Source organism: Musca vetustissima, unplaced genomic scaffold, assembly GCF_032173495.1.
Source record: "Musca vetustissima isolate MV318-11 ecotype Yass unplaced genomic scaffold, APGP_CSIRO_Mvet_v1 utg2717, whole genome shotgun sequence".
Classification (NCBI taxonomy): domain Eukaryota; kingdom Metazoa; phylum Arthropoda; class Insecta; order Diptera; family Muscidae; genus Musca; species Musca vetustissima.
This window is the reverse complement of record NW_026880900.1, coordinates 147,627-169,664: the sequence shown is the minus strand read 5'-3', so window position 1 is coordinate 169,664 and position 22,038 is coordinate 147,627. Positions and strand designations below refer to the sequence as shown.

Sequence of the window (22,038 nt, the reverse complement as noted above, 5' to 3'; positions counted from 1 at the left end):
ACATGTGGACAGGAAAGCGCTTAACGAAAACTGAAATCAATTAACAAAGGCTATGATATGGTACAAAGGGATATACCATGGTAAATTGGTACCCAATAAAACCCTATCATATCAAAATAAAACTAATTCGTTGGAAAAACATCCGCAAAATCCCAAAAATACGAAATAAAGGGAGCTTTGAAAGCACAATGTTCTACCCAATGATAATCCAATGTATTATTGTTACAGAATGGTTGTTGCATAAGCCGAGTTTAACAAAGATCTGATGCCAAGCGCGCCGGTCTTGTCGCATCTCTTCCAATTTGAAAGACCATGTTCCGAGATGTTGTCTTTTACTTGATCTTTCCATCTTATTCTTGCCCTTTCCCTTCTGCGTGAACCATCAGTAGGCTTGCTTTTATATGCCTTTTGAGCTGGGGCATTCTCATTCATTCGCACAACATGGCCTAGCCACCGTAGTCGCTGCAGCTCAATACGACTAACTATGTCGATGTCCGCGTATTGATTGTAAAGCTCGTGGTTTATTCGACGCCGATATTCACCGTCGTCACAGATCGGCCCGTAGATCTTTCGTATAATGTTTGTCTCAAACACCCCAAGAGCTGCATCATCTGCTTGCGCAAATACCCATGTTCCAGGGTCATCCATCAGCGTCTTGCAAAGTGGGAGTTTGGTCTGGCGGGAGGTGGCTTAGTTTCTAAACTGCTAACCATTTCAACACTGATATCATTTGTTTTGTTTATGGCGGTACCAAGGTATACAAAACCTTTAACTACCTTGAAATTGTAGTTCTCAAGTTGGTCCTACTGGACGTCTTGCGCGTCGATAGCATCAGCTTGGTCTTTTCGCCATTTACTGTCAGACCCTCTTTGGCAGACTCCTTTTTAATTTGTTCAAATATGGCTTTTACCGCTCGCAATGTCGTCGGCGTAGGCGAGTAACATGTGCTGTTTGGTGTACAGAGTGCCATTTCTGTTCACGTATGACCTTTTGTCATGTCACCTTGTCTGAATCCTCGTTTGGTTTTGAAGGGCTCCGTTTGATCATTTCCGACTTTAACTGCTGGCCTTGTGCCACTTAAAGTTATCCTGCAAAGCTGTATTAATTTTACAGGAATGCCGAACGCAGACATGGCTTTAAATACCTCTGATCGGATAGGACTGTCGAATGCGGCTTTACAGTCGACGGAATGTGTCGATGTATTTTTCGTGGGTCTTTTCCAGGATTTGGCGCATAGTGAAAATCTGGTCAATAGTCGATTTGCCAGGGCTGAAGCCGACCTGGGGGTTCTGGGATATCTTCTTCACCATCACTACTTCATCCTCAACATGATGTCTGTCTGAAAATACGTTTCTACTCTCTCTTTTTCTCCGAATAATTCTCCATCGCATTACATGTTACTACTGCAGAGTTGCCCTATACGCAGCATAAGGACACTCCTGATCGTACCACGGGCCATTGTGCTTCTATACTATTATCGGGACAAGATGTGCTTTCGTCAAGCAGGTGGATAAGTTGAGCGGAGTAGGCTTTTGCTACCTGTTGTTTTTTCAGTTTTTTTTTTATATATTTAAATATTGCGAGGTGTATTTCAACAGACAGGCGGATGGACTTGGATAAATCGACATAGAATTTTACGCTGATCATTAATATATATACCTTATGGGGCCATAGGTGAATATTTCAAGGTGTTGTTGTACCTTCTCGATACAAGAAAATCGGTTCAGATTTAGATATAGCTCCCATATATATTTTCGTATGATTTTATGTAAATTGTGCATTAAATACCCAAAGTCTGTCCGATTGTCACACAGTTATGTACAATGTACAATTAATCTCTGGCAAGTTTCGTTGAAATCGGTTCAGATTCAAATATAGCTCCCACATATATATTTTAGTCCGATTTTAGGTAAATGTACACCGAACTCCTAATATTTGTCCGATTGATACGAAATTTTGGACAACGTATCAAATTGAGTCTACAATGAAGTTATTGTAGTCGATCCAGCCCGACTTTATAGTTTCCTTACTGGTTTATCAATCAATTTATCTAGTAGTACATTTGAAGTTTGACTATATCTTCAGAGAAATACATATCAATATGAAAAGTGTTTAATGCAAAATTATTTCCTGTCATATTACTTTTAGTACAATTCTTCATAAATATGAGACACATTATTTCCTTTCAGATATCGTTTAATGGGTTTAAGTGAATTTCTAAAAACACTTACAGTCAAAATCAATTATGGTTACGATAAAAATTATTGAAAATTTAATCAAAATAAAAAAAAATATTGGATGTGTTAAAAAAACCAAAAATGGTTGTTGTACTTTCCACCTTTATAAGGTTTTCAAAATCACTAAAATTTATGTGGGCGATGGGGTGAATTGCTGCTAGGAGAAAATTCACGGTGAACAATATTACGAGTTTTTGTTAGATATTGCCATACAATAAGAACCCAAAATATCAAATTCCTGCCAATTCAAGTGAAATACGTGAACCCCGAAAATACCGAAGTTGATCGAAGCTTGGAAATCTTTTTAAAGCTCGACTTATGGAACAACCGTTGTGTTACAAGCCAGCTAAGTAAGTAAGGCCATGCAGCTATATGGGGCTACAACAAAACGCCGATATATCCCATTTGCAATACACACATTCAAATTGTTGAGGAATGACAAATTTGTAGACACTCCTCCTTATGGTGGATGCTATATATATATATGGGCAATATTGCCAATTTTTTAATATTCCATTTTCAAAAAATCAGCTTTTTTGTTTTTGTGGCACATCAATGATTTTTGGTACACATATAGAGAAAAATGTTCTGACTCCGAAACCGTTCGCGATCAAATTTTTGGTTGATGCGCGCAAAAGTTATCAAGGTTTTAATTTTGGGCATAAGAAAAAAATCTTAAAATTACGCCGTTTATTATATTGACGAAAAAAGTTGATATATATCTTCCTCCGTAAAATAAGAATATGAGTATATTATAATAATCACGATAAAGTTGCACATATTCGCGGAATATGAGAAAAATAAAAATAATATAGCAGATTACATCAATATTTTCCTTATATTAATGATATACACACACCTAAAAATTAATTTAAAAATATCTACATAATCTAAACACCATGATGAATCAAATGATATCAAAATCACACAAGTCCGTGTAGCGGTTTGTAAATCACAGCGACAACAAAACAAGATATTGAGGAAAAGTATTTGTTTTTTGTTCGAAAAAATAATGTCATCATATTTATTTTTTTTAATTGTATACAAGAAATTTCAGAAAAAAATGTTGGGGTTATTTTGCTATTTTACCCGAATTTCTCCGAAAAATTTACATATATAATAATAATCACTTTTTGTGTATAAGTATACGCCTTGCGGATTATATCAAGACCCTTCCGATAAATCTTAGAATTCTATAAATATGAATAAATCTTAAAATAAAATAATATTATGAAATATACATTTTAAATTGCGTGTAAATCGCGTAATTCTCAAAATCATTTGATGCGCATGCGGTTTCCAGGAAGTACTGAAGTTTATCTTCCAATCCATATATATTTTGCGATATTTCATTTGACGGCTAAGATGTGCCACAAGTTACATTGAAGTACCCAAAAAATCGTAAAACGCGAATAATTTCCAAAAACTCCATATGCCATTAACGCGCATCCGATTTCGGTGTGCACCCTAAAAAATACATCGATCTATACCGATTTCAGTGTGGTCCATTAAGAACCATGGATGTGCCAGCTCACACTATTTTTGAGATAAATTGCGTCTAAATCGCGTAATTCTCAAAATCATTTGATGCGCATGCGGTTTCCAGGAAGTACAGAAGTTTATCTTCCAATCCATATATATTTTGCGAAATTTCATTTGACGGCTAAGATGTGCGGCACGTTACATTGAAGTACCCAAAAACTCGTAAAACGCGAATAATTTCCGAAAACTCCATATGCCATTAACGCGCATCCGATTTCGGTGTGCACCCTAAAAAAATACATCGATCTATACCATTTCAATGTGGTCCATTAAGAACCATGGATGTGCCAGCCAAATCTATTGAGATAAATTGCGTACATCTCTCTTTCGGCTGAAGTTTTTAAAGTTCTCTTTTCGAAAAAGATCAATATCCGTATGAGGTCATTCATTGAAGCGGAAATGATACACACAGAAAGCAAATAAATCCGCGATATTTTCAAAAACATTTTTTGCCAAATTTCGTGTTTTTGGAAGGCCAGTTCCCGCCGTTCTAGTAGAAGATTTTATATCATCCGAAACGTAAAAAACCTTATTGATCGCGGGTACCCATATCATTCAGTTGACAGATCTAAAAATTTGGCCCGAAAAATAGGTTTTTTAGAAATTTGATCGCACAAAATTCGCACCTTCGGATGAGTATTACTCTGAAGCTGTGCATACTACATACACAAAATACATATCAAATTACTCAGATTCGCGACTACAATAATCTTATAATAGATTTTTATAAATTCCTGTTTGCGTATTAAAGCTAGAAGTAAAATTAAAAAAACACTCAAAATCGAGCTTCAAAATGTCAGCATCATTTAAAGGTAGATGCAGTGAAAATTTTGAAAAATGATACTTAAGGGGCGTAGTCCCCATTTTGTTGGCTTCTAGTTTTATTTTGACACGAAGACCGTGTAATGAGTGGCTTAGTCACAAATCGATAGAGAACATAAAAAAACTGGTTCGCCTCAACGTGTTTTTACACATTTTTTTACATAAAAGTAGACACAGCTTCCACCAAAATAAAGTTTGGAGGTCAATATCATGAATAGTTTGCAACGACAGATCAATTAACCCAAAACTATTCACTTTTTTTCATATACTTAAGTAGTTCCCGAGTTATAAAGGGGTGAACCTCCGCTTCAGCTATGTTAAAAAATTGGCAATATTGCCCATATATATATATATATATATATGTATATTTGAATGATCCTATCTGAATGATCATATGTGTATGATTGATTTATGAACGATGAATGTGTTCAAAATATTGTTTTTTTTTTTTTTTTTTTGGTTTTCATGATGAAAAATGTTAATGCAAATAAAATTAATTTTCTGCCATATTAAGCTCTATGGCCCTGTTCATCATAAAAACTGGATACCATTTAGTAGATGTTTTCTATGATGTCGTTGTGTGTTCATATTTCTATGTTCCAGAAAAAGCAATAGAGAATTTTAGATACGAATCCAACACATACACACGTTGATTATTCCACTGTATACATATTTCCATGCATGTATCTTCAAAATACTACACACTAAAATAACCATTACAACATCCAGATACTACCATCTGGTAGGTAGTAATAATTCAATGTGTTGATGTTGTTGATATTAATACATAAAATATCACAATTACACACTGTAACATTTGGAATCTCATCAAACAGTTGGCAGCGATAACGAAAGTAGTCGAGATTCTGGTATTTTGTGTATACAATCCAAACAAACAACACCACTGCTAAATCAAACACAGAATTTTGTTTTTTTTTTTTTTGAAATATAGTAATGTTTGTTTCCCTTCTACAGCAAATGAAAACAAACACACACAGTGGTCCAAAATAGGTATAAGCTACATATTAAAGTCATTGGAAATTTTAATTGAGAAAATTGAAGAACATTATTATCAGTTGTAACATACATACCAACAAACCTAAAATTCAAAGAAGTGTTCAAGGACGCAAAATGCCCATATTTAGGTCCCACGTATTATCCATATATTGAGGTCCTAGCTCAATTTTCCTATATTTTTCCAGGGCTAACAAAACTTGTAGATTAAAAAAAGCTCAAGACATATTATAAGGGATGGCTTTTATAAAAATATTTTCAAGGCTTATAAATAGGCGTGACTTTTTTAAGAATATTTTTTCAAGGTCAATAACAAATCGTGGATTTTTTTTTTTAATATTTTTTAAAGGCCTATAAACAGACGTGGTTGTGTTGAAGTATTATTTAAAGGCCTACAAACAGGTGCGGATTTTTCAAGTAATTGAAGAGAGGCATTACATCCATAAAATTCACTGTTTGGAGCCCTCTTTGGCCCATAGATGGGATGGACCGAAGAGGTCTTGTTTACGTTTTTTGTTTGAAACCACGAATATATACAACCCTGTATACAAAGTTCGACCTGCCAACAGTAGTTGTGCCTCACTAGGTACATAATACCGTTTAAGTTGTTGCCAACGATGTTGTAATTAAACTTAGCCAGCCTCTAGGTTTTACCCGATTCATTACAGCATGTATGTCTGTGTAAACATAATGTATGTATGTGTTTGTCGGCTCATGTTTTCTAGTTCCCATTCTTAGTCGAGATCAGCAAGCTATCAGAAATGAAAATGGTACTAGGCAGCAACAACAACAACAACTAAACAAGTGCAATTTTAGATTTTGTTGCTCACCGACAACGTATTGATGTGTGTTGTGTGGTTGGTTGTGGCAGAGGATATTGGGAGGCAAACATTATAGCCAAACAAAAATATTTTGCAAAAAACGCCATCCGTAACTCCTCAGTGAACTGTGTTTATGTTTTTGTTGAGAATCAACGACACCATCGGTGTTAATTTAAACTGTTCACATAAGCAGCTACAAATAGTTACAACATGCTATGGTGTTGCGGTAATGGCAAATGTTACGATGTCAATGGTAAGAAGCTAATGCCCACTACAATACGAACGAGCATCGTTAAAATTGTTTAACCACTCAACAAGCTGAAAGTTAAGCTTAAATATATGTAACCTTAAAATATAATTTTTTTCAGTAGGATGTTTCAATGTAGAAGCAATGTTTGACAGTGGTGTAAATAAAGTGTAAGAAATAAAACCTACACCTCTTTTAAGTCCAATATATTTCAATTATAATTATAGAATCATATTTAGATTTGTAATTCATTTCGTAATTCGAGTATTTCATTTTATTTGTAAAATATTTTATTAGTCTATTTGTAGTTCAAAAATTTGTATTTGGAAATCAAATTATTCAACTACAACTTTTTCAGATGTTATTGAAAATATTTTCAGTTGAAATTCAAGGATTTAATTTCAGATTTTATTCAAAACATTTCAATTGTAATTCGAAAACTCAAATTGCAATTCACAACATTTCATACGTAATTCTAGAATGTAATTGGTATTCATTTCAAATTCATACATATTTACACTTCGAATTTAGAATTAAATGTTATGAATAACAAACGAAATGTTTTGTATTTCAAATCAAATGCTTGAATTTCAAATGGAAGTATATGAATTTCAAATGAAATTCTATGAATTTCAAATGAAATCATTTGAATTTCAGATGGCAGTATATGACTACAAATGAAATTCTATGAATTTCGAAAGATATTCTATGAATTACAAGTGAAATTTTCGAATTACAACTGATATGTTATGAATTGCAAATGGAATTCTCGAATTGCAAATTATATGCTGTGAATTACAAATGAAATTCTCGAATTACATTTGATATTTTTTGAATAACATGTGAAAAAGATGTACACCTTTTATTCAAAACATATCAAATGTTTTTCGAGAATTCCATTTGTAATTCACAATATACAATTCGCAATTCGAGAATTCTATTTGCAATTCATAACATATCAGTTGTAATTCGAGAAGTGCATTTGTAATTCATAGAGTACCTTTCGAAATTTATAGAATTCCATTTGAAATTCATAAATTTCCAAAGATTGCATTTGACATTTATAAAATTTCATTTGAAATTCTTGACATTTGATTTGAAATACATAAAATTTCATTTGTTTTTCATAACATTTAATTTTAAATTCGAAAAATATTATTGTAATATGCTAAGAATATGTATGAATTTCAAATGAATTGTTACGAATAACAACTGAAATATTATGAATTACAATTGAAATGTTATAAATTTCAAATTGAATTATTGCAATTTTAAATGGAATTCCTTGAATTTCAAATGAAACTCTACAATTTTCAAATGGAGATGTTGTAATTACAAATGAATTTTTTTTAAATTTCAAATGGAATTTTTTGAATTACATATTAAAAGTTGAAAATTACAAATGATAAGTTCTGAATTACCAATTACATACTCGAATTACAAGCGAAATGTTATGAATTGCAAATTGGGTTTTCGAATTAAAAATTAAATTATCGAATTGCAATTGAAATGTTTTGAATAACATTTGAAAAAGGTGTAATAAATTTAAACAATTCCTTTGCTATTCAAAATATTCCAATTGAAATTCAAGTTATTGTTAAAATTCAAGTTTTCCATTAGTAATTCAAAGAATTATATTTTCGAACTATTTTTTGTGTGTTTGGCTCACATTTAAAATAATTCGAATTACAAATAAAATTATTTGATTTATAAATGGCGAAAATTGAACTTTTAAATTAAATATATTGATATACAATTGAAATAATTTGAATTACAAATAAATTGTTTCAAAATTCAAATGGTATTTGCGAATTACTACTGAATTGTTTTGGAATTGCAAATAGAATTCGCGAATTACTACTGAATTGTTTTGGAATTGCAAATGGAATTCGTGAATTACAATAGAAAAGTTTTGAACTACATCTGAATAGGTGAAGTATCTTCAATGACTACTTTTTTAATTCGAGTTATTACAAATGCAATTGCGTAATACAATAAAATGAATTATTGAAAATTACAAATAATATACCCATGCTGTAACTGAACTGTTTAAAATTTCCATTAGAATTTATCGAATTATTTAAATGGTGGACAATTTTCATTTACCAAAATTAAAATTACTCTGACTATGGCCATTTTTCTACACATTGAAATATAATCCGGGTGCTTTACAAAACGGATATCTCTTTGTAGCTACTTAAACCACTGTACCACCTAGAAAACCTCTAGCATTCGTACATATGTATGTATATATTAGATTACGTCCAAATGGAGTGAGATGTACTTATCGACTTTATATTGTTCAGGTTGCCGCAATACAATTTAAATTACTTTTAACATTTACACGAAAGTTGTAATGCTCTTTAGAATTTAATAGATTTGGTGTTGTAGTTGTTGTAGTTCATTTTACTCACCAAAATCCCTCAAACATGTTGTTTCATTTTATTAGTGGTGAAATGAGTTAGGACAATGTCAGTAGTTGGACATTGTTTGTTACGATAGTTGACGAACTAAACTAAAGGTGTTACAAACTATCGAACCGTAACAATAAAGTTAATTAAATTTCTTTATTAGCCTGGCAAATGGTGGCAATTTTATGATTTCGGGTGTTTTGGCAGGGGAAATGAATGGCTAATGGTTAAGTTTAAAATCAATTTTACACTTTTGCAACTAGAAGGTTAATGTAATTAAATATATTTTGAGTATATCAACAATGAGAATTAGAAGAGAAAAATCCTTGATGGGGATTTTTGTTCTATATTTATCAATTTACGGTATATAAATCATTTGGCACACAATCAGCTCGTAATAAAAACCTTGATATTAAGTACGCGGAACGTTGCTGCTATTTAGAAGACGGAAGTTAAACTACAACTGTAAATCGTTTAGTACTTGGTAAATGTATTTTTGTAAAAAAAATCGATTGCAATTTGATCCAAATCATGTAATCGGTCCAATGGCGAATTATTTTCATCCAATTCCATGCAAGCAGTGCATCATAGATATATCTGTCCGCTTTAAAGTCTAGAACAAGTAAAAAGTCCTTAAATTCGCTTGGCCTTAAATTTGTTATTATCTCCGCCTTGATACAGGTATTGGTATTTGGGGTAATATTTGAAAACGTGTCCGCCTGTCTGTCCCTCTGTTGAAATCACAAAAGAGATAAATATTTAAGATATAGCACTATAATTTTGGACAGACATTGCTAGTATTGTAAATGGGATATATCGGTCCACCTTTTGATGTAGCCCCCATATCACCGCAGCCCCTATATTCGGCATTTTGGGGGTTTTTGACACGATTTCCAAACGAATTGGGTGTAGTTTGGTATTTTAGGTTCTTATTAATATTGACCCAAGTTTCAGGGTAGCCTCATATAACTCTATCTGCAGTATTTGGTATTTTAGAAAAGGTTATCAATCAATTCGGTTGTAATTTTGTATTTTGGGTTCTCATTTTATAGCACATATCCGTACTAAAATTATTTAATAGGGGTACCGCCCATAATTATTTACCCCCCAATATGGATATTTTTCACACGCCATTTAAACAAATTGGACCTAGTTTGGGACTCTGGTTAGGTGGGTATCACCGCATCTTCGCAAGAAAAATTATTAACATTGACCCTAGTCGGTATAATGAAAATTTTGGACTCGTCTTTCTATCAAATTGGGTGTAATTTGATGTTTTGTATTCACATTGGCTGTCAAATCTCACCACCAAAATTATCAGTATTGATCTCCGTTTTATTATAGCCCCATATAATGGTAGTCTCACTATTAGACATTTCGAGAATTCCAATCATCTTTTTCTCACGTCATTTTCGGTATGTTCAAGGTCTCATCATAACACGAGTTTTTCCCTAGGAGCCCCCATTAATTATACCCTTCAACACACTGTGGTACAGGGTATTATGTCTTTGTGCATATGTTTGTAACAGGCAAAAGAAAACGAGATAGACGCATGGTTCCTTTTGAGAATATTCATAGAATCACTTTTTAAGTCGATTTATGCATGTCCGTCCGTCCGTCTGTCTGTCCATGTTGAATTATAAACAAAGTACAGGTCGCATTTATTATCCGATTTGGATGAAATTGGGCACAGCTCACTTATTTGGCTCAAGGACAAACCCTATTGAAATTGGGAAAATCGGTTCAGATTTAGATATAGCTCCCATATATATTTTCGTCCGATTTAAGGTAAATGGGGCACCAAAGTCCCTCTATATCTTTCGATTTGCATGAAATTTGGCATAGCGTACTGAATTAGTTCCAGAATAATGTGTGCCAATTTTGAAGAAAATCGGTTCAGATTTAGATATAGCTCCCATATATAGTTTCGTCCGATTTAAGGTAAATGGTGCACCAAAGTCCCTATATATATTTAGATTTGCACGAAATTTGGCATAGAGTACTGACTTAGGTCCAGAATGATGTGTGCTAAGTTTCCTGATAATCGGTCCAGATTTAGATATAGCTCCCATATATATTTTCGTCCGATTTAAGGTAAATGGTGTACCAAAGTACCTATATATCTTTCGATTTGTACGAAATTTGGCACAGCGTACTAAATTAGGTCTAGAATGATGTGTGTCAAGTTTCCTGAAAATCGGTTCAGATTTGGATATAGCTCCCATATACATTTTCGTCCGATTTAAGGTAAATGGTGTACCAAAGTCCCTATATATCATTCGATTTGCACGAAATTTGGCACAGCGTACTAAATTAGGTCTAGAATGATTTGTGTCAAGTTTCCTGAAATTCGATTCAGATTTGGATTTAGCTCCCATATATATTTTCGCCCGATTTAAAGTAAAGGGTGTACCAAAGTCCCTATATATCTTTCGATTTGCACAAAATTTGGCTTAGCGTACTAAATTGAGTCTAGAATGATGAGTGGTGAGTTTCGGGAAAATCGGTTTAGATTTCGACATATCTCCCATATATATTTTCGTCCGATTTTATGTAAATGGTGCACCAAGGTCCCTATATATACCCTTCGATTTGCACAAAATTTTGCATAGCGTACTGAATTAAGTCTAGAAAGATGTGTGTTAATTTTCGTGAAAATCGGTTCAGATTTAGATATAGCTCCCACATATAGATTATATTTTTAATAACGCGGCGTACCGAATAGCGTGTATCAATTTGCCTATAAATCGTTTTCCATAAATTTTCCCCATGTTACGCAGACGGCTCTAAATCAGCTCGAATGAAATTAAAGTTAGGATAGGTTGGATAAATAGGGAACATAGACATGCAATTGTTAGGATACATATGTACAATATACCCAAAGTGGTGAAGGGTATCATATATTCGGCCCAGTCCGACTTTTCCACTTTCCTTACTGGTTTTTAATATTTTGATTGACATCTTCATGATGGAGGGTATAAAAAGAACATAACATTGTTTTTACCCTTCAAAATTTCGTTATTTTTGGGGAGTATGGACGCGTTCTTCAAACGAAGTTGCTGTAATTTGATATTTGAGGTTCTCATTGGGTAACACATGGCCCCCATGTAACGTTATCTCCAAAATTTTCCGGATTTGGAGAAGGTTTTCAACTGAGTTGACTGTAATCAGGTATTTTGATTCAATTTGAATATCAAATCTTCATTCTTCGATAGCTACCCATGTGCAGTACCACTCTTTTTTCGTTATTTTGGAGAGTATAGGCTTGTTTTTCAGAACATAATTGACTCTAACTTTGTATTTTCACTTTGAACAGCAAATCTTCCTACTACAAATCATCATTATTCGACTATCTTTTACAATAACTCGATATATTGGGGATTATGGCCCGTTTTTTATCCGTATCCGGGTGCCAAATATATCTGTCAACTATTTACCATGGCACAGACACGTTGTGCATAAAGATATCGAGCGGTCCTTCCGTCCTCTCCGAATATATCGACATTTTTCCTTGTTTTGTTCGGTTCTTAATAAATCGATTACACTTTTTTCCTTTAACTATTCAAAAGTGTAGTCGATGTTTTAAACTTTAACATCCACTCAAATCTACATTTCACCGTACCGAAAGTTTTTCTATCATGAAACGTAACACACGTACGCATTTCTGCCTGTCCTATGCTGTTCTGCTCTGTAGTACATGCTTTTGTCGTATGCAGCTATGACAGGACATATCGATATGTCATACTGGCTGTTACAACATATGACATTCATAGTTAAAGCCGTGATATGCATGCTCGAGTAAATGACAGAAACGTGCTTACCTGTTGCAGCTGCTAATGACAAATACGTGTTCAAAATAGCCCGCTCCTGGCCAGTGCCATCGGCTAAAACAGAATTAAAACTTGGCCAATAAATCCAAAGGAATAATGTGCCAACCATGGCAAACATGTCGGATGTATAGGTGGGTCCCTCGTATTTGCCTGCATCGTTTTGATCCTTGGTGGGGCGCAACATTAGACTCACCGCCAGACCAAAGTAAGCACCGAAGGCATGAACGGTAATAGAACCGCCAACGTCACAAATCTGCGAGTAAACACAAAATCGGAATATGTGATTAGGTAATTTGTGAGTACAATTGAAAGTGTTATTTTGCGAATAAATAAAGAAGATTATAAGCTTAATTAAATAATTTTCTATACTCAGACTATGAGACAATTTATACAATAAGAACATATAAAAGGCATATTAAGGCGATTAAGACGAAAAATTGGCTGAGGGTCACTCTTGGTTCAAAGGTGTCAGATAAGTCTGGGTTTTTGGAAAGTCGCACAAGAACGGTACGAAAAGTACTAAAATGTACTAAATATGATACCATTTGTAAATTTGATTGAAGGTTAATGATGGAGTGAAATTTGTATTGAAGGTCATTATGGAGTGTAGGGTAGATGTACCAAAGGGTTTTTGGAAATTCGAACTATAAGTATCCGAAAAGTACTAAAATGTACTATATATGTTACAGTGTCGTAACATTTTAGTACTTTCAGGATACTCATAGTTCGAATTTCCAAAAACCCTTTGGAAAAAAAATTTGAAATATGGAATACGAATCAAAGTTGAGAAGTAGGGTCAATATAAGGATGTGGTTTAGAAAGCCGAGCTGCATTTCCTGAAATTTTAAATGAACATTGCCGTCGGATGTACATGTACGGTTTTGGTGAGTTTTTTATGTGTATGAATTATACTAAATCGTACTATAACTGGTACAATTTGGATTTGGGTGAACCAATAGAGCTGGAATCGTGAAATTTGATGTTAGGATCACTGCTGGGTGTAGGATTTGGGCTTTGTATACAGTTTTGGAAATTCGTACTAACGTGTACTAAATTTGGTACAATTTAAATTTTGGTTGAACTAATAGAGCAGGAATCCTGAAATTTGGGGTTAGGGTCATGGTTGGGGTGTACGATTGGGGTATGTAGAAAGTATTGGAAATTAGTACTAGTGCGCACAAAATGGGTATTTGGGTGAACCGATAGAGCTGGAAAGCTGAAATTTGGAAACAATGTTACTGCTGGAGTGTAGAATTGGGATAAGGTTTTGGAAATTCGTATTTTGGATGAACTGATAAAGCTGGGATTCTGAAATTTGGAGTTATTGGAGTCATTGTTGGGGTGTAGGATTGGGGTATTTAGGATGTTTTGGAAATTTTTACTAAATGGTACCAAATTTTGATTTGGGTGAACCGATAGAGCAGGAATCTTTAAAATTCGAAGTAAGAATCCCTGTCAGGGAGTAGGATATGCCTTTGTATAAAGTTTTGGAAATTAGTACTAATGTGTACAAAATCCTACCAAATGGGTATTTGGGTGAATCGATAGAACTGGAACGCTGACATTTGGAAATAGTGTTACTGTTTGAGTGTAGGACTGGGATATGGATGTAGTTTTAGAAATTCATACTTTTGGGTACAAAATTGTACTGAATTTGGTACTACATTAGGGATATTAGTTGCTGCTGAATTGGCTGTAATTTGTTTCTTAAGAAAATTACTTACACTTAAAATGTCCAATGCAACATATTCATTTATGGCAAACAATGCAATTTCAAATAATGCCATAAACAATAATTGTATAGGTGTTGTACGACCCAAAAGAGCGCCCATACTAATAAGCGGAACAGCGGCTGCAATATCGGCATCAATAATATTTTCCAATGAAAGGCTGAAAAAAAAACAATCAATAATTTGTTATCAAATACAAATACATATGGGCAATATTGTCAATTTTTTAACATAGCTGAAGCGGAGGTTCACCCCTTTATAACTCGGGAACTACTTAAGTATATGAAAAAAAGTGAATAGTTTTGGGTTAATTGGTCTGTCGTTGCAAACTGTTCATGAAATTGACCTCCAAACTTAATTTTGTTGAATGCTGTGTCTACTTTAATGTAAAAAAATGTGTAAAAACAGGTTGAGGCGAACCAGTTTTTTATGTTCTCTATCGATTTGTGACTAAGCCACTCATTGCACGGTCTTCGTGTCAAAATAAAACTAGAAGCCAACAAAATGGGGACTACGCCCCTTAAGTATCATTTTTCAAAATTTTCACTACATCTACCTTTAAATGATGCTGACATTTTGAAGCTCGAAGCTTCTAGTTTTAATACGCAAACAGGAATTTATAAAAATCGATTATAAGATTATTTTAGTCGCGAATCTGCGTAATTTGATATGTATTTTGTGTATGTAGTATGCACAGCTTCAGAGTAATACTCATCCGAAGGTGCGAATTTTGTGCGATCAAATTTCTAAAAAACCTATTTTTCGGGCCAAATTTTTAGATCTGTCAACTGAATGATATGGGTACTCGCGATCAATAAAGTTTTTTACGTTTCGGATGATATAAAATCTTCTTCGTGAAAATCAGTCTACTAGAACGGCGGGAACTGGCCTTCCAAAAACACGAAATTTGGCAAAAAAATGTTTTTGAAAATATCGCGGATTTACTTGCGTTTTCTGTGTATCATTTCCGCTTCAATAAATGCCCCCTACGAATTTTGATCTTTTTCGAAAAGAGAACTTTAAAAACTTCAGCCGAAAGAGAGATGTACGCAATTTATCTCAAAAATAGATTGTGCTGGCACATCCATGGTTCTTAATGGTCCACATTGAAATGGTATAGATCAATGTATTTTTTTAGGATGCACACCGAAATCGGATGCGCGTTAATGGTATATGGAGTTTTCGGAAATTATTCGCGTTTTACGATTGTTTGTATACTTCAATGCAACGTGTGGCACATCTTAGCCGTCAAATGAAATTTCGCAAAATATATATGGATTGGAAGATAAACTTCTGTACTTCCTGGAAACCGCATGCGCATCAAATGATTTTGAGAATTACGCGATTTACACGCAATTTAAAATGTATATTTCATAATAATATTTTATTTAAAGATTTATTCCTATTTATAGAATTCTAAGATTTATCGGAAGGGTCTTGATATAATCCGCAAGGCGTATACTTATACACAAAAAGTGATTATTATATAGGTCAATTTTTTTGGCGAAATTCGGATAAAATAGCAGAATAACCCAAAATTTTTTTTTTCGGAAATTTCTTGTATACAATTAAAAAAATCAAAATAAGATGACATTATTTTTTCGAACCAAAAACAAATATTTTTCCTCAATATCTTGCTTTGTTGTCGCTGAAATTTACAAACTGCTACACGGACTTGTGTGATTTTGATATCATTTGATTCATCATGGTGTTTAGATTATGTAGATATTTTTAAATTAATTTTTAGGTGTGTGTATGTCATTAATATAATGAAAATATTGATGTAATCTCCTATATTTTTTTATTTTTTTCATATGTGCACCTTTTTCGCGAATATTGTAATATTCTCATATTCTTATTTTACGGAGGGAGATATATATCAACGTTTTTGGTCACGGCGTAATTTTATGATTTTTTTCTTATGCCCAAAATTAAAACCTCGATAACTTTTGCGCGCATCAACCAAAAATTTGATCGCGAATGGTTTCGGTGTCATAACATTTTTCTCTATATGTGTACCAAAAATCATTGATGTGCCACAAAAACAAAAAAGCTGATTTTTTGAAAATGCAATATTAAAAAATTGACAATATTGCCCATATATTATGCGTTACAAGAGCACCACTTGAGATAAGGTGCAGAAATTTTGCACAATTTTGACTTTTGTCTGAAGACAGGTCTCGTTAAGGTATATGCCCCCCATTTTACGGCACCCCCAATAGTCGGAATTTTTGCATTTTTGAGCACATTTTCAGCAGAATTACCTGCATTTTGGTATTTTTAATTCGTATGGCCGGCTGGTGAGCACTATAACTTTCGAAGGGAGTACCGATTACATCTGATACCTCCCACACAAAATAGTCAACATTTGCTGAAAAATAGTTTTATAAAATCATGCTGAACGGACTTTCAGTGCCAAGCCTAGATTAACTCCGAGAATAGGACATACTGGAAAGAATCCCCAGTACATTACCCTATACAACTATCTATGTAGTCTCTATTGTTCCTCATGTAGGTATAGTTTGCCAAACAATTTCTTTAGGTACACTGTAATTACAATTTTTTTTATTTATTTATGCATTTTATACTCACTCAATTTTGCCATCCTCCATTTTTAGGAATCCTTTCATTAGCACCGCCCATTGAATAACTAAAGCAGCGAGGAAGAGTGTATAGCCAGTAGCACTGTAGCCATATTTTCTCAGAAATGTCATTAGAAAACCGAAACCGACGAAAATCATTACTTGAATATCCTGGAAATCTGCAAATGACAATAGTAATAAAAATTATTAACGTGATGTTGCATTTTAAAAGGTGGTTCTTTCAAGTTGTCAGTGGAATAAATGAAAAGCATAACATTGTAAGTATGTTGATTAAAATGTGTCATTTCGTGGATTCGCGTGGAATGAGGGTGTATGCATCGCACAATAATGCATATCTTTAACCCTTTCTGGCCGAATGTTGCCCACAGGCACATATCAAAAATACTGCAAAAAAAAAAAAAACAAATTTAGGTCAAGTTATACGCTTTTCAATACATAGATGAGTGCAAACATATGTTCAGTACCAAATTGTGTATACAGTCCAAAATATTTAAATTGCTTCGTATTCGAAATGTACGAATTGTACCCTCTCAATTGTTGTTGAGTCTTGTAAACACGAACCTAAAGAATAACCAGTGAGCGGAGCAGTATAGTCGGATGGGGCCGACCATATGATTCCTACACAACTTCCATGAAAATAAACTCTCTGTAGTTCTATATTCTGAGCATGGGCAATATTTCACGATATTTGCACCCTCTTAGACGATATTTGCACCCTCTTGATGTCAACAAATAGTACTAATTAATATTTAGTACAGATCTTCTAATTACTTCTCCAGATTACCTTCACCGTGAGTTGTGTTGTGATGTTCGAGTTTCAATTTAGGCATACAGATCGACTCAAAAAAAAAAAAAAAAAAAAAACACCAAAAAAATTAAGTTTTCGGTCCACTTCATCCCAAAATTATTATCTGATAATCACCGAAAATTATAGGACAACGCCTATAATGACCATAACTGGAATCTCATGGCAAATTTCAATGCGATCAGCGCTATATTTCCGTCCTCTAGTGTGGGAATGGGTTACTAAATAATATATGAATACGTAAGCACCTTTAAATATTTAAGTGTTACTTTCACGACAATATAATTGGTATCAATTTAAAGGTTAACTACGCCTCTTGGATATATTATCAACTTCTGGGGTCTATGTTCATCAGGCATAAATATATACGCTATAAAATACAAATTTTGTAATTTTTCACACAAAAGCCATTTGACCCATTAAATATTGACCGATCTTTATCAAAACAGGCATGCTTATAGCTTGGCCCGATCCCCTTCTCCATTTAAAAATTCGCGAAGTTTGGACCATAATTGCGGCCTCTGGAGCTACAAGCAAATCAGACAAAAATAAAGTTTTTGGTCCATTTCATCCACTAAATATTAACCGATCTTTAGCAAAATACAATAGGGGTCTTCATTGGCCAGAACTCATCACACATGCAAAATTTCGTGATATAACTGTGGCCTGTAACGTGTTTACAAATTATAATGGACAGACGGATGGGCGGACGGACGAACGGACACACATGGGGGCTACACCAAAACGTGGAATGAAATTTATTGATATTTGCAATACCAAACATCCTAGGAGTACTAGCAATGCTTCTGAGCTCTATCTTAAATATTGTGAGTTCTATCGTGACAGACGGTGGACATGACTTTACGGGGTGTCGGGTGAACATTTCGAGGTGACATCTTTTATACACACTTAACCTTGTGGTGCAGGGATTAACAACAATCAGAATGGCTTTAATTTTAATTAGTTTTGGTTTCAATATAGCTGTCATTGCTATTTTCATCTAGATAAATGTATTTAGATAGTTTTTATACCCTACACAACTATGTGGTCAACTATGTGTGCCTCGACCTCGTTATAATTTGTCAACACGATACAGACCACAGTTATGGACCAATCTTCACGAAATTTTACATGTAGGAAGGGTTTGTTTTTGGTAAAGGTAGGTTAATATTTAGGGGATGATATGGACCAAATATTCAATTTTTGTCGGTTTTTCTGGTCGTTCTAGAGGCCGCAAATATGACCCGAACATCGCGAAATTTTACATGGAGAAGAGGATTGGGCCAGAGAATGTGCATGCCTGCTTTGATAATGATCGGTCATTATTTAGCGGTGCTTACGTATTCAGATATTATTTAGTAACCCATTACCTCATTGGAGGGCGGAAATATAGCGATGATCCCTTTAAAATTTCCCATGAAGTTTCAATTATGGTCAAAGACAACGCCTATAATTTTCGATGATGATCTGATTAATATTTTGGTATGAACAACAATCTTACATATTTTCTTATATGAAACGTTTTCAAATATCTTTGTCAGCTTTGGTGTTTGACAAACATTTCTTATATCAGTGTTTTTCTTATACGCGTTTTTCTTATATGCGTTTTTCTTATATGAAGCAATTTTTACACTGATGAGATGTAAAAAGGCTCGGTGTTTTTGATAATTTTTCTTATATGCGATTTTTTCTTATATGAGATGTGCTTATATCCGATATCTACTGTATATATATATATATATATATGTGTTATCTAATCTTGCATATTTCCCCAAAAATAATTTCCAAATAATTTTGAGTAGTATCTGCTTGAACTAGTTGTCAGTTGCTACACAAAATTATCTCATAATTCGTAGCCAGAGAAAATTTAACCCGTTTTAAAAATAGACAACAAATTATTTAATATAATTTAATTTAGTAAATAAACAGAGTATATGCACACACAGTTTATTCGGTTCATAATATATTTATTTTGTTTGAACGTGCAAATTTACTCGGTAAATACATATATTAAGCACTTATCAACAGGGGCACATTGGTTCACAAAATATGTGTCTATTATTTAGAAGTAAATAAAATTTCCATTGTATGTATTTTTATTGTAAATGTGTACACATATTGTCTATTACACTTTAATATCGAAATCACGACAAATACACAATATTTTCTACTTCACAATTAACATTTCAAAATATTTACAAATTATTTTTATTATTAAATATTGTTTAAACACTGTGCAGTTGAGTGGTACGCAAGTGTTGCCCCATAAAACGGTTGTTATCATCGTAGTCTGAGATTGCAGCGATTTAAATATCGTTAACGTTAATTTACGACACATCCACAGTTTTTTTGTTTGCTCTGTTTTGTATTTATTTTGTTTTAAATAAATCAATTGAAAATAGAGATTTGTTTGTGAGATAAATGAAAACACGTTGAATTGTAGCCGGGGATGTTTGTTTGTTGTGATTTCAAAAAGCGGTTATTTGGGAAAATATCGATTCCATTTAAATTCAATTTATGGCACAAAGTACGAGTATTATAGCATAATATTCTTTTGGTGAAAATGAAGTTTTTGATTATAAATAAAACAAACAGTCAAACATAGTTTTCAAATTAGATTTTGGAAGAAGAAGAACCCAAAATATGGCCGCTATGCACAAAACGTACTGAAGTTAATATAATTTTAATCGTTGCAATCGGTTCGGATTTGGATGTAGCTTCGATATATACTTTTGCCAGATTTATGTAAATGGTGTACAAACTCCTAATGTTTTTCAGATTACGTTTTGAAGAAATGAAGACTTAATATATATATATATATACATATATTCGTGAAGGGTATCATATAGTCGGCTCCGTCCAACTTTACTACATTCCTTACTGGTTATTTATAAAATTAAAATTAATTTTTATACCCTACAGAACTATGTTGTCAGGGTATTATAGCTTTGTGCAGCCCCAAAAGTTTGTACCGCCGCGAAATATTGGTCCTAGACCCACCTTTATGTATACCCATAGCCATATCTCGACTAGCTGAGTCGATCTAGACATGTGTGTCCGTCCGTTCGTCTGTCCATTATAATTTGTAAACACGATACAGGCCACAGTTATGGACCAATCTTCAAGAAATTTTGCATGTAGGATGGGTTCTGGCCAATGAAGACCCCTATTATTTTTGGAAAAGATCGGCTAACATTTAGGGGATGAGATGGACCAAAAACTTTATTTTTGTCGATTTTTCTGGTCGCTCCAGAGGCCGCAATTATGGCCCAAACACCGCGAATTTTTGCATGGAGAAGGGGATCGGGCCAAAGAATAAGCATGCCTGTTTTGATAATGATCGGTCAATATTTAGCGGGTCAAATGGACCTTAACTTTTGTGTGAAAAATTACAAAATTTGTATTCTATAGTGTATATATTTACCACTGAAGGACATAGACCCGAGAAATTGATAGTATATCCAAGAGGAGTGGTTGACCTTTAAATTGATACCAATTATATAGACGTAGGTACTCGGATGCGGGAGTTACACTTAAATATTGTGTATTCATATATTATTTAGTAACCTATTACCACACTAGAGGACGGAAATATAGCTCTGATCACTTTGAAATGTTCCATGAGGTTCCAGTTATGGTCAAGGACAACGCCTAAAATGTTAGGTGATAATAATTTTTCGGATGAAGTGGACCGAAAACTTAATTATTTGTACTTTTCGAATCGACAGCCGAACATCACAATACAATCCATGGTGAAGGGAATCTGGACAAGTAATTAGAGGGACTGTACTGATTATTAGTAACATTTGCTGACCTCTAGCCAGTCAAAAGTGTGCAAATATCGCGAAATATTGCCCCATCTCAGAATATAGAACCGCGGAAAGTTAGAATTTCATGGAAGTTGTGTAGGGTATCGTATGGTCGGCCCCGTCCGACTATACTGCTCCGCTCACTGGTTTTAATTAGATTCTTTATA

General features: G+C 33.8%; 1 protein-coding gene across 1 annotated transcript in view; it reads right to left on the bottom strand.

Annotated features, from left to right (window-relative positions):
* The window catches only part of LOC133326813 (ammonium transporter Rh type B), a 51,004-nt gene that overhangs the window by 9,641 nt on the left and 19,325 nt on the right, over window positions 1-22,038 (bottom strand). Inside the window, exons 2-4 of the mRNA XM_061535418.1 lie at window positions 17,247-17,415; window positions 14,649-14,814; window positions 12,916-13,177 (exon numbers count right to left, since the gene is read on the bottom strand). Coding sequence (XP_061391402.1) covers window positions 12,916-13,177; window positions 14,649-14,814; window positions 17,247-17,415 — 597 coding nt within the window. The remainder of the gene's footprint in view (window positions 1-12,915; window positions 13,178-14,648; window positions 14,815-17,246; window positions 17,416-22,038) is intronic.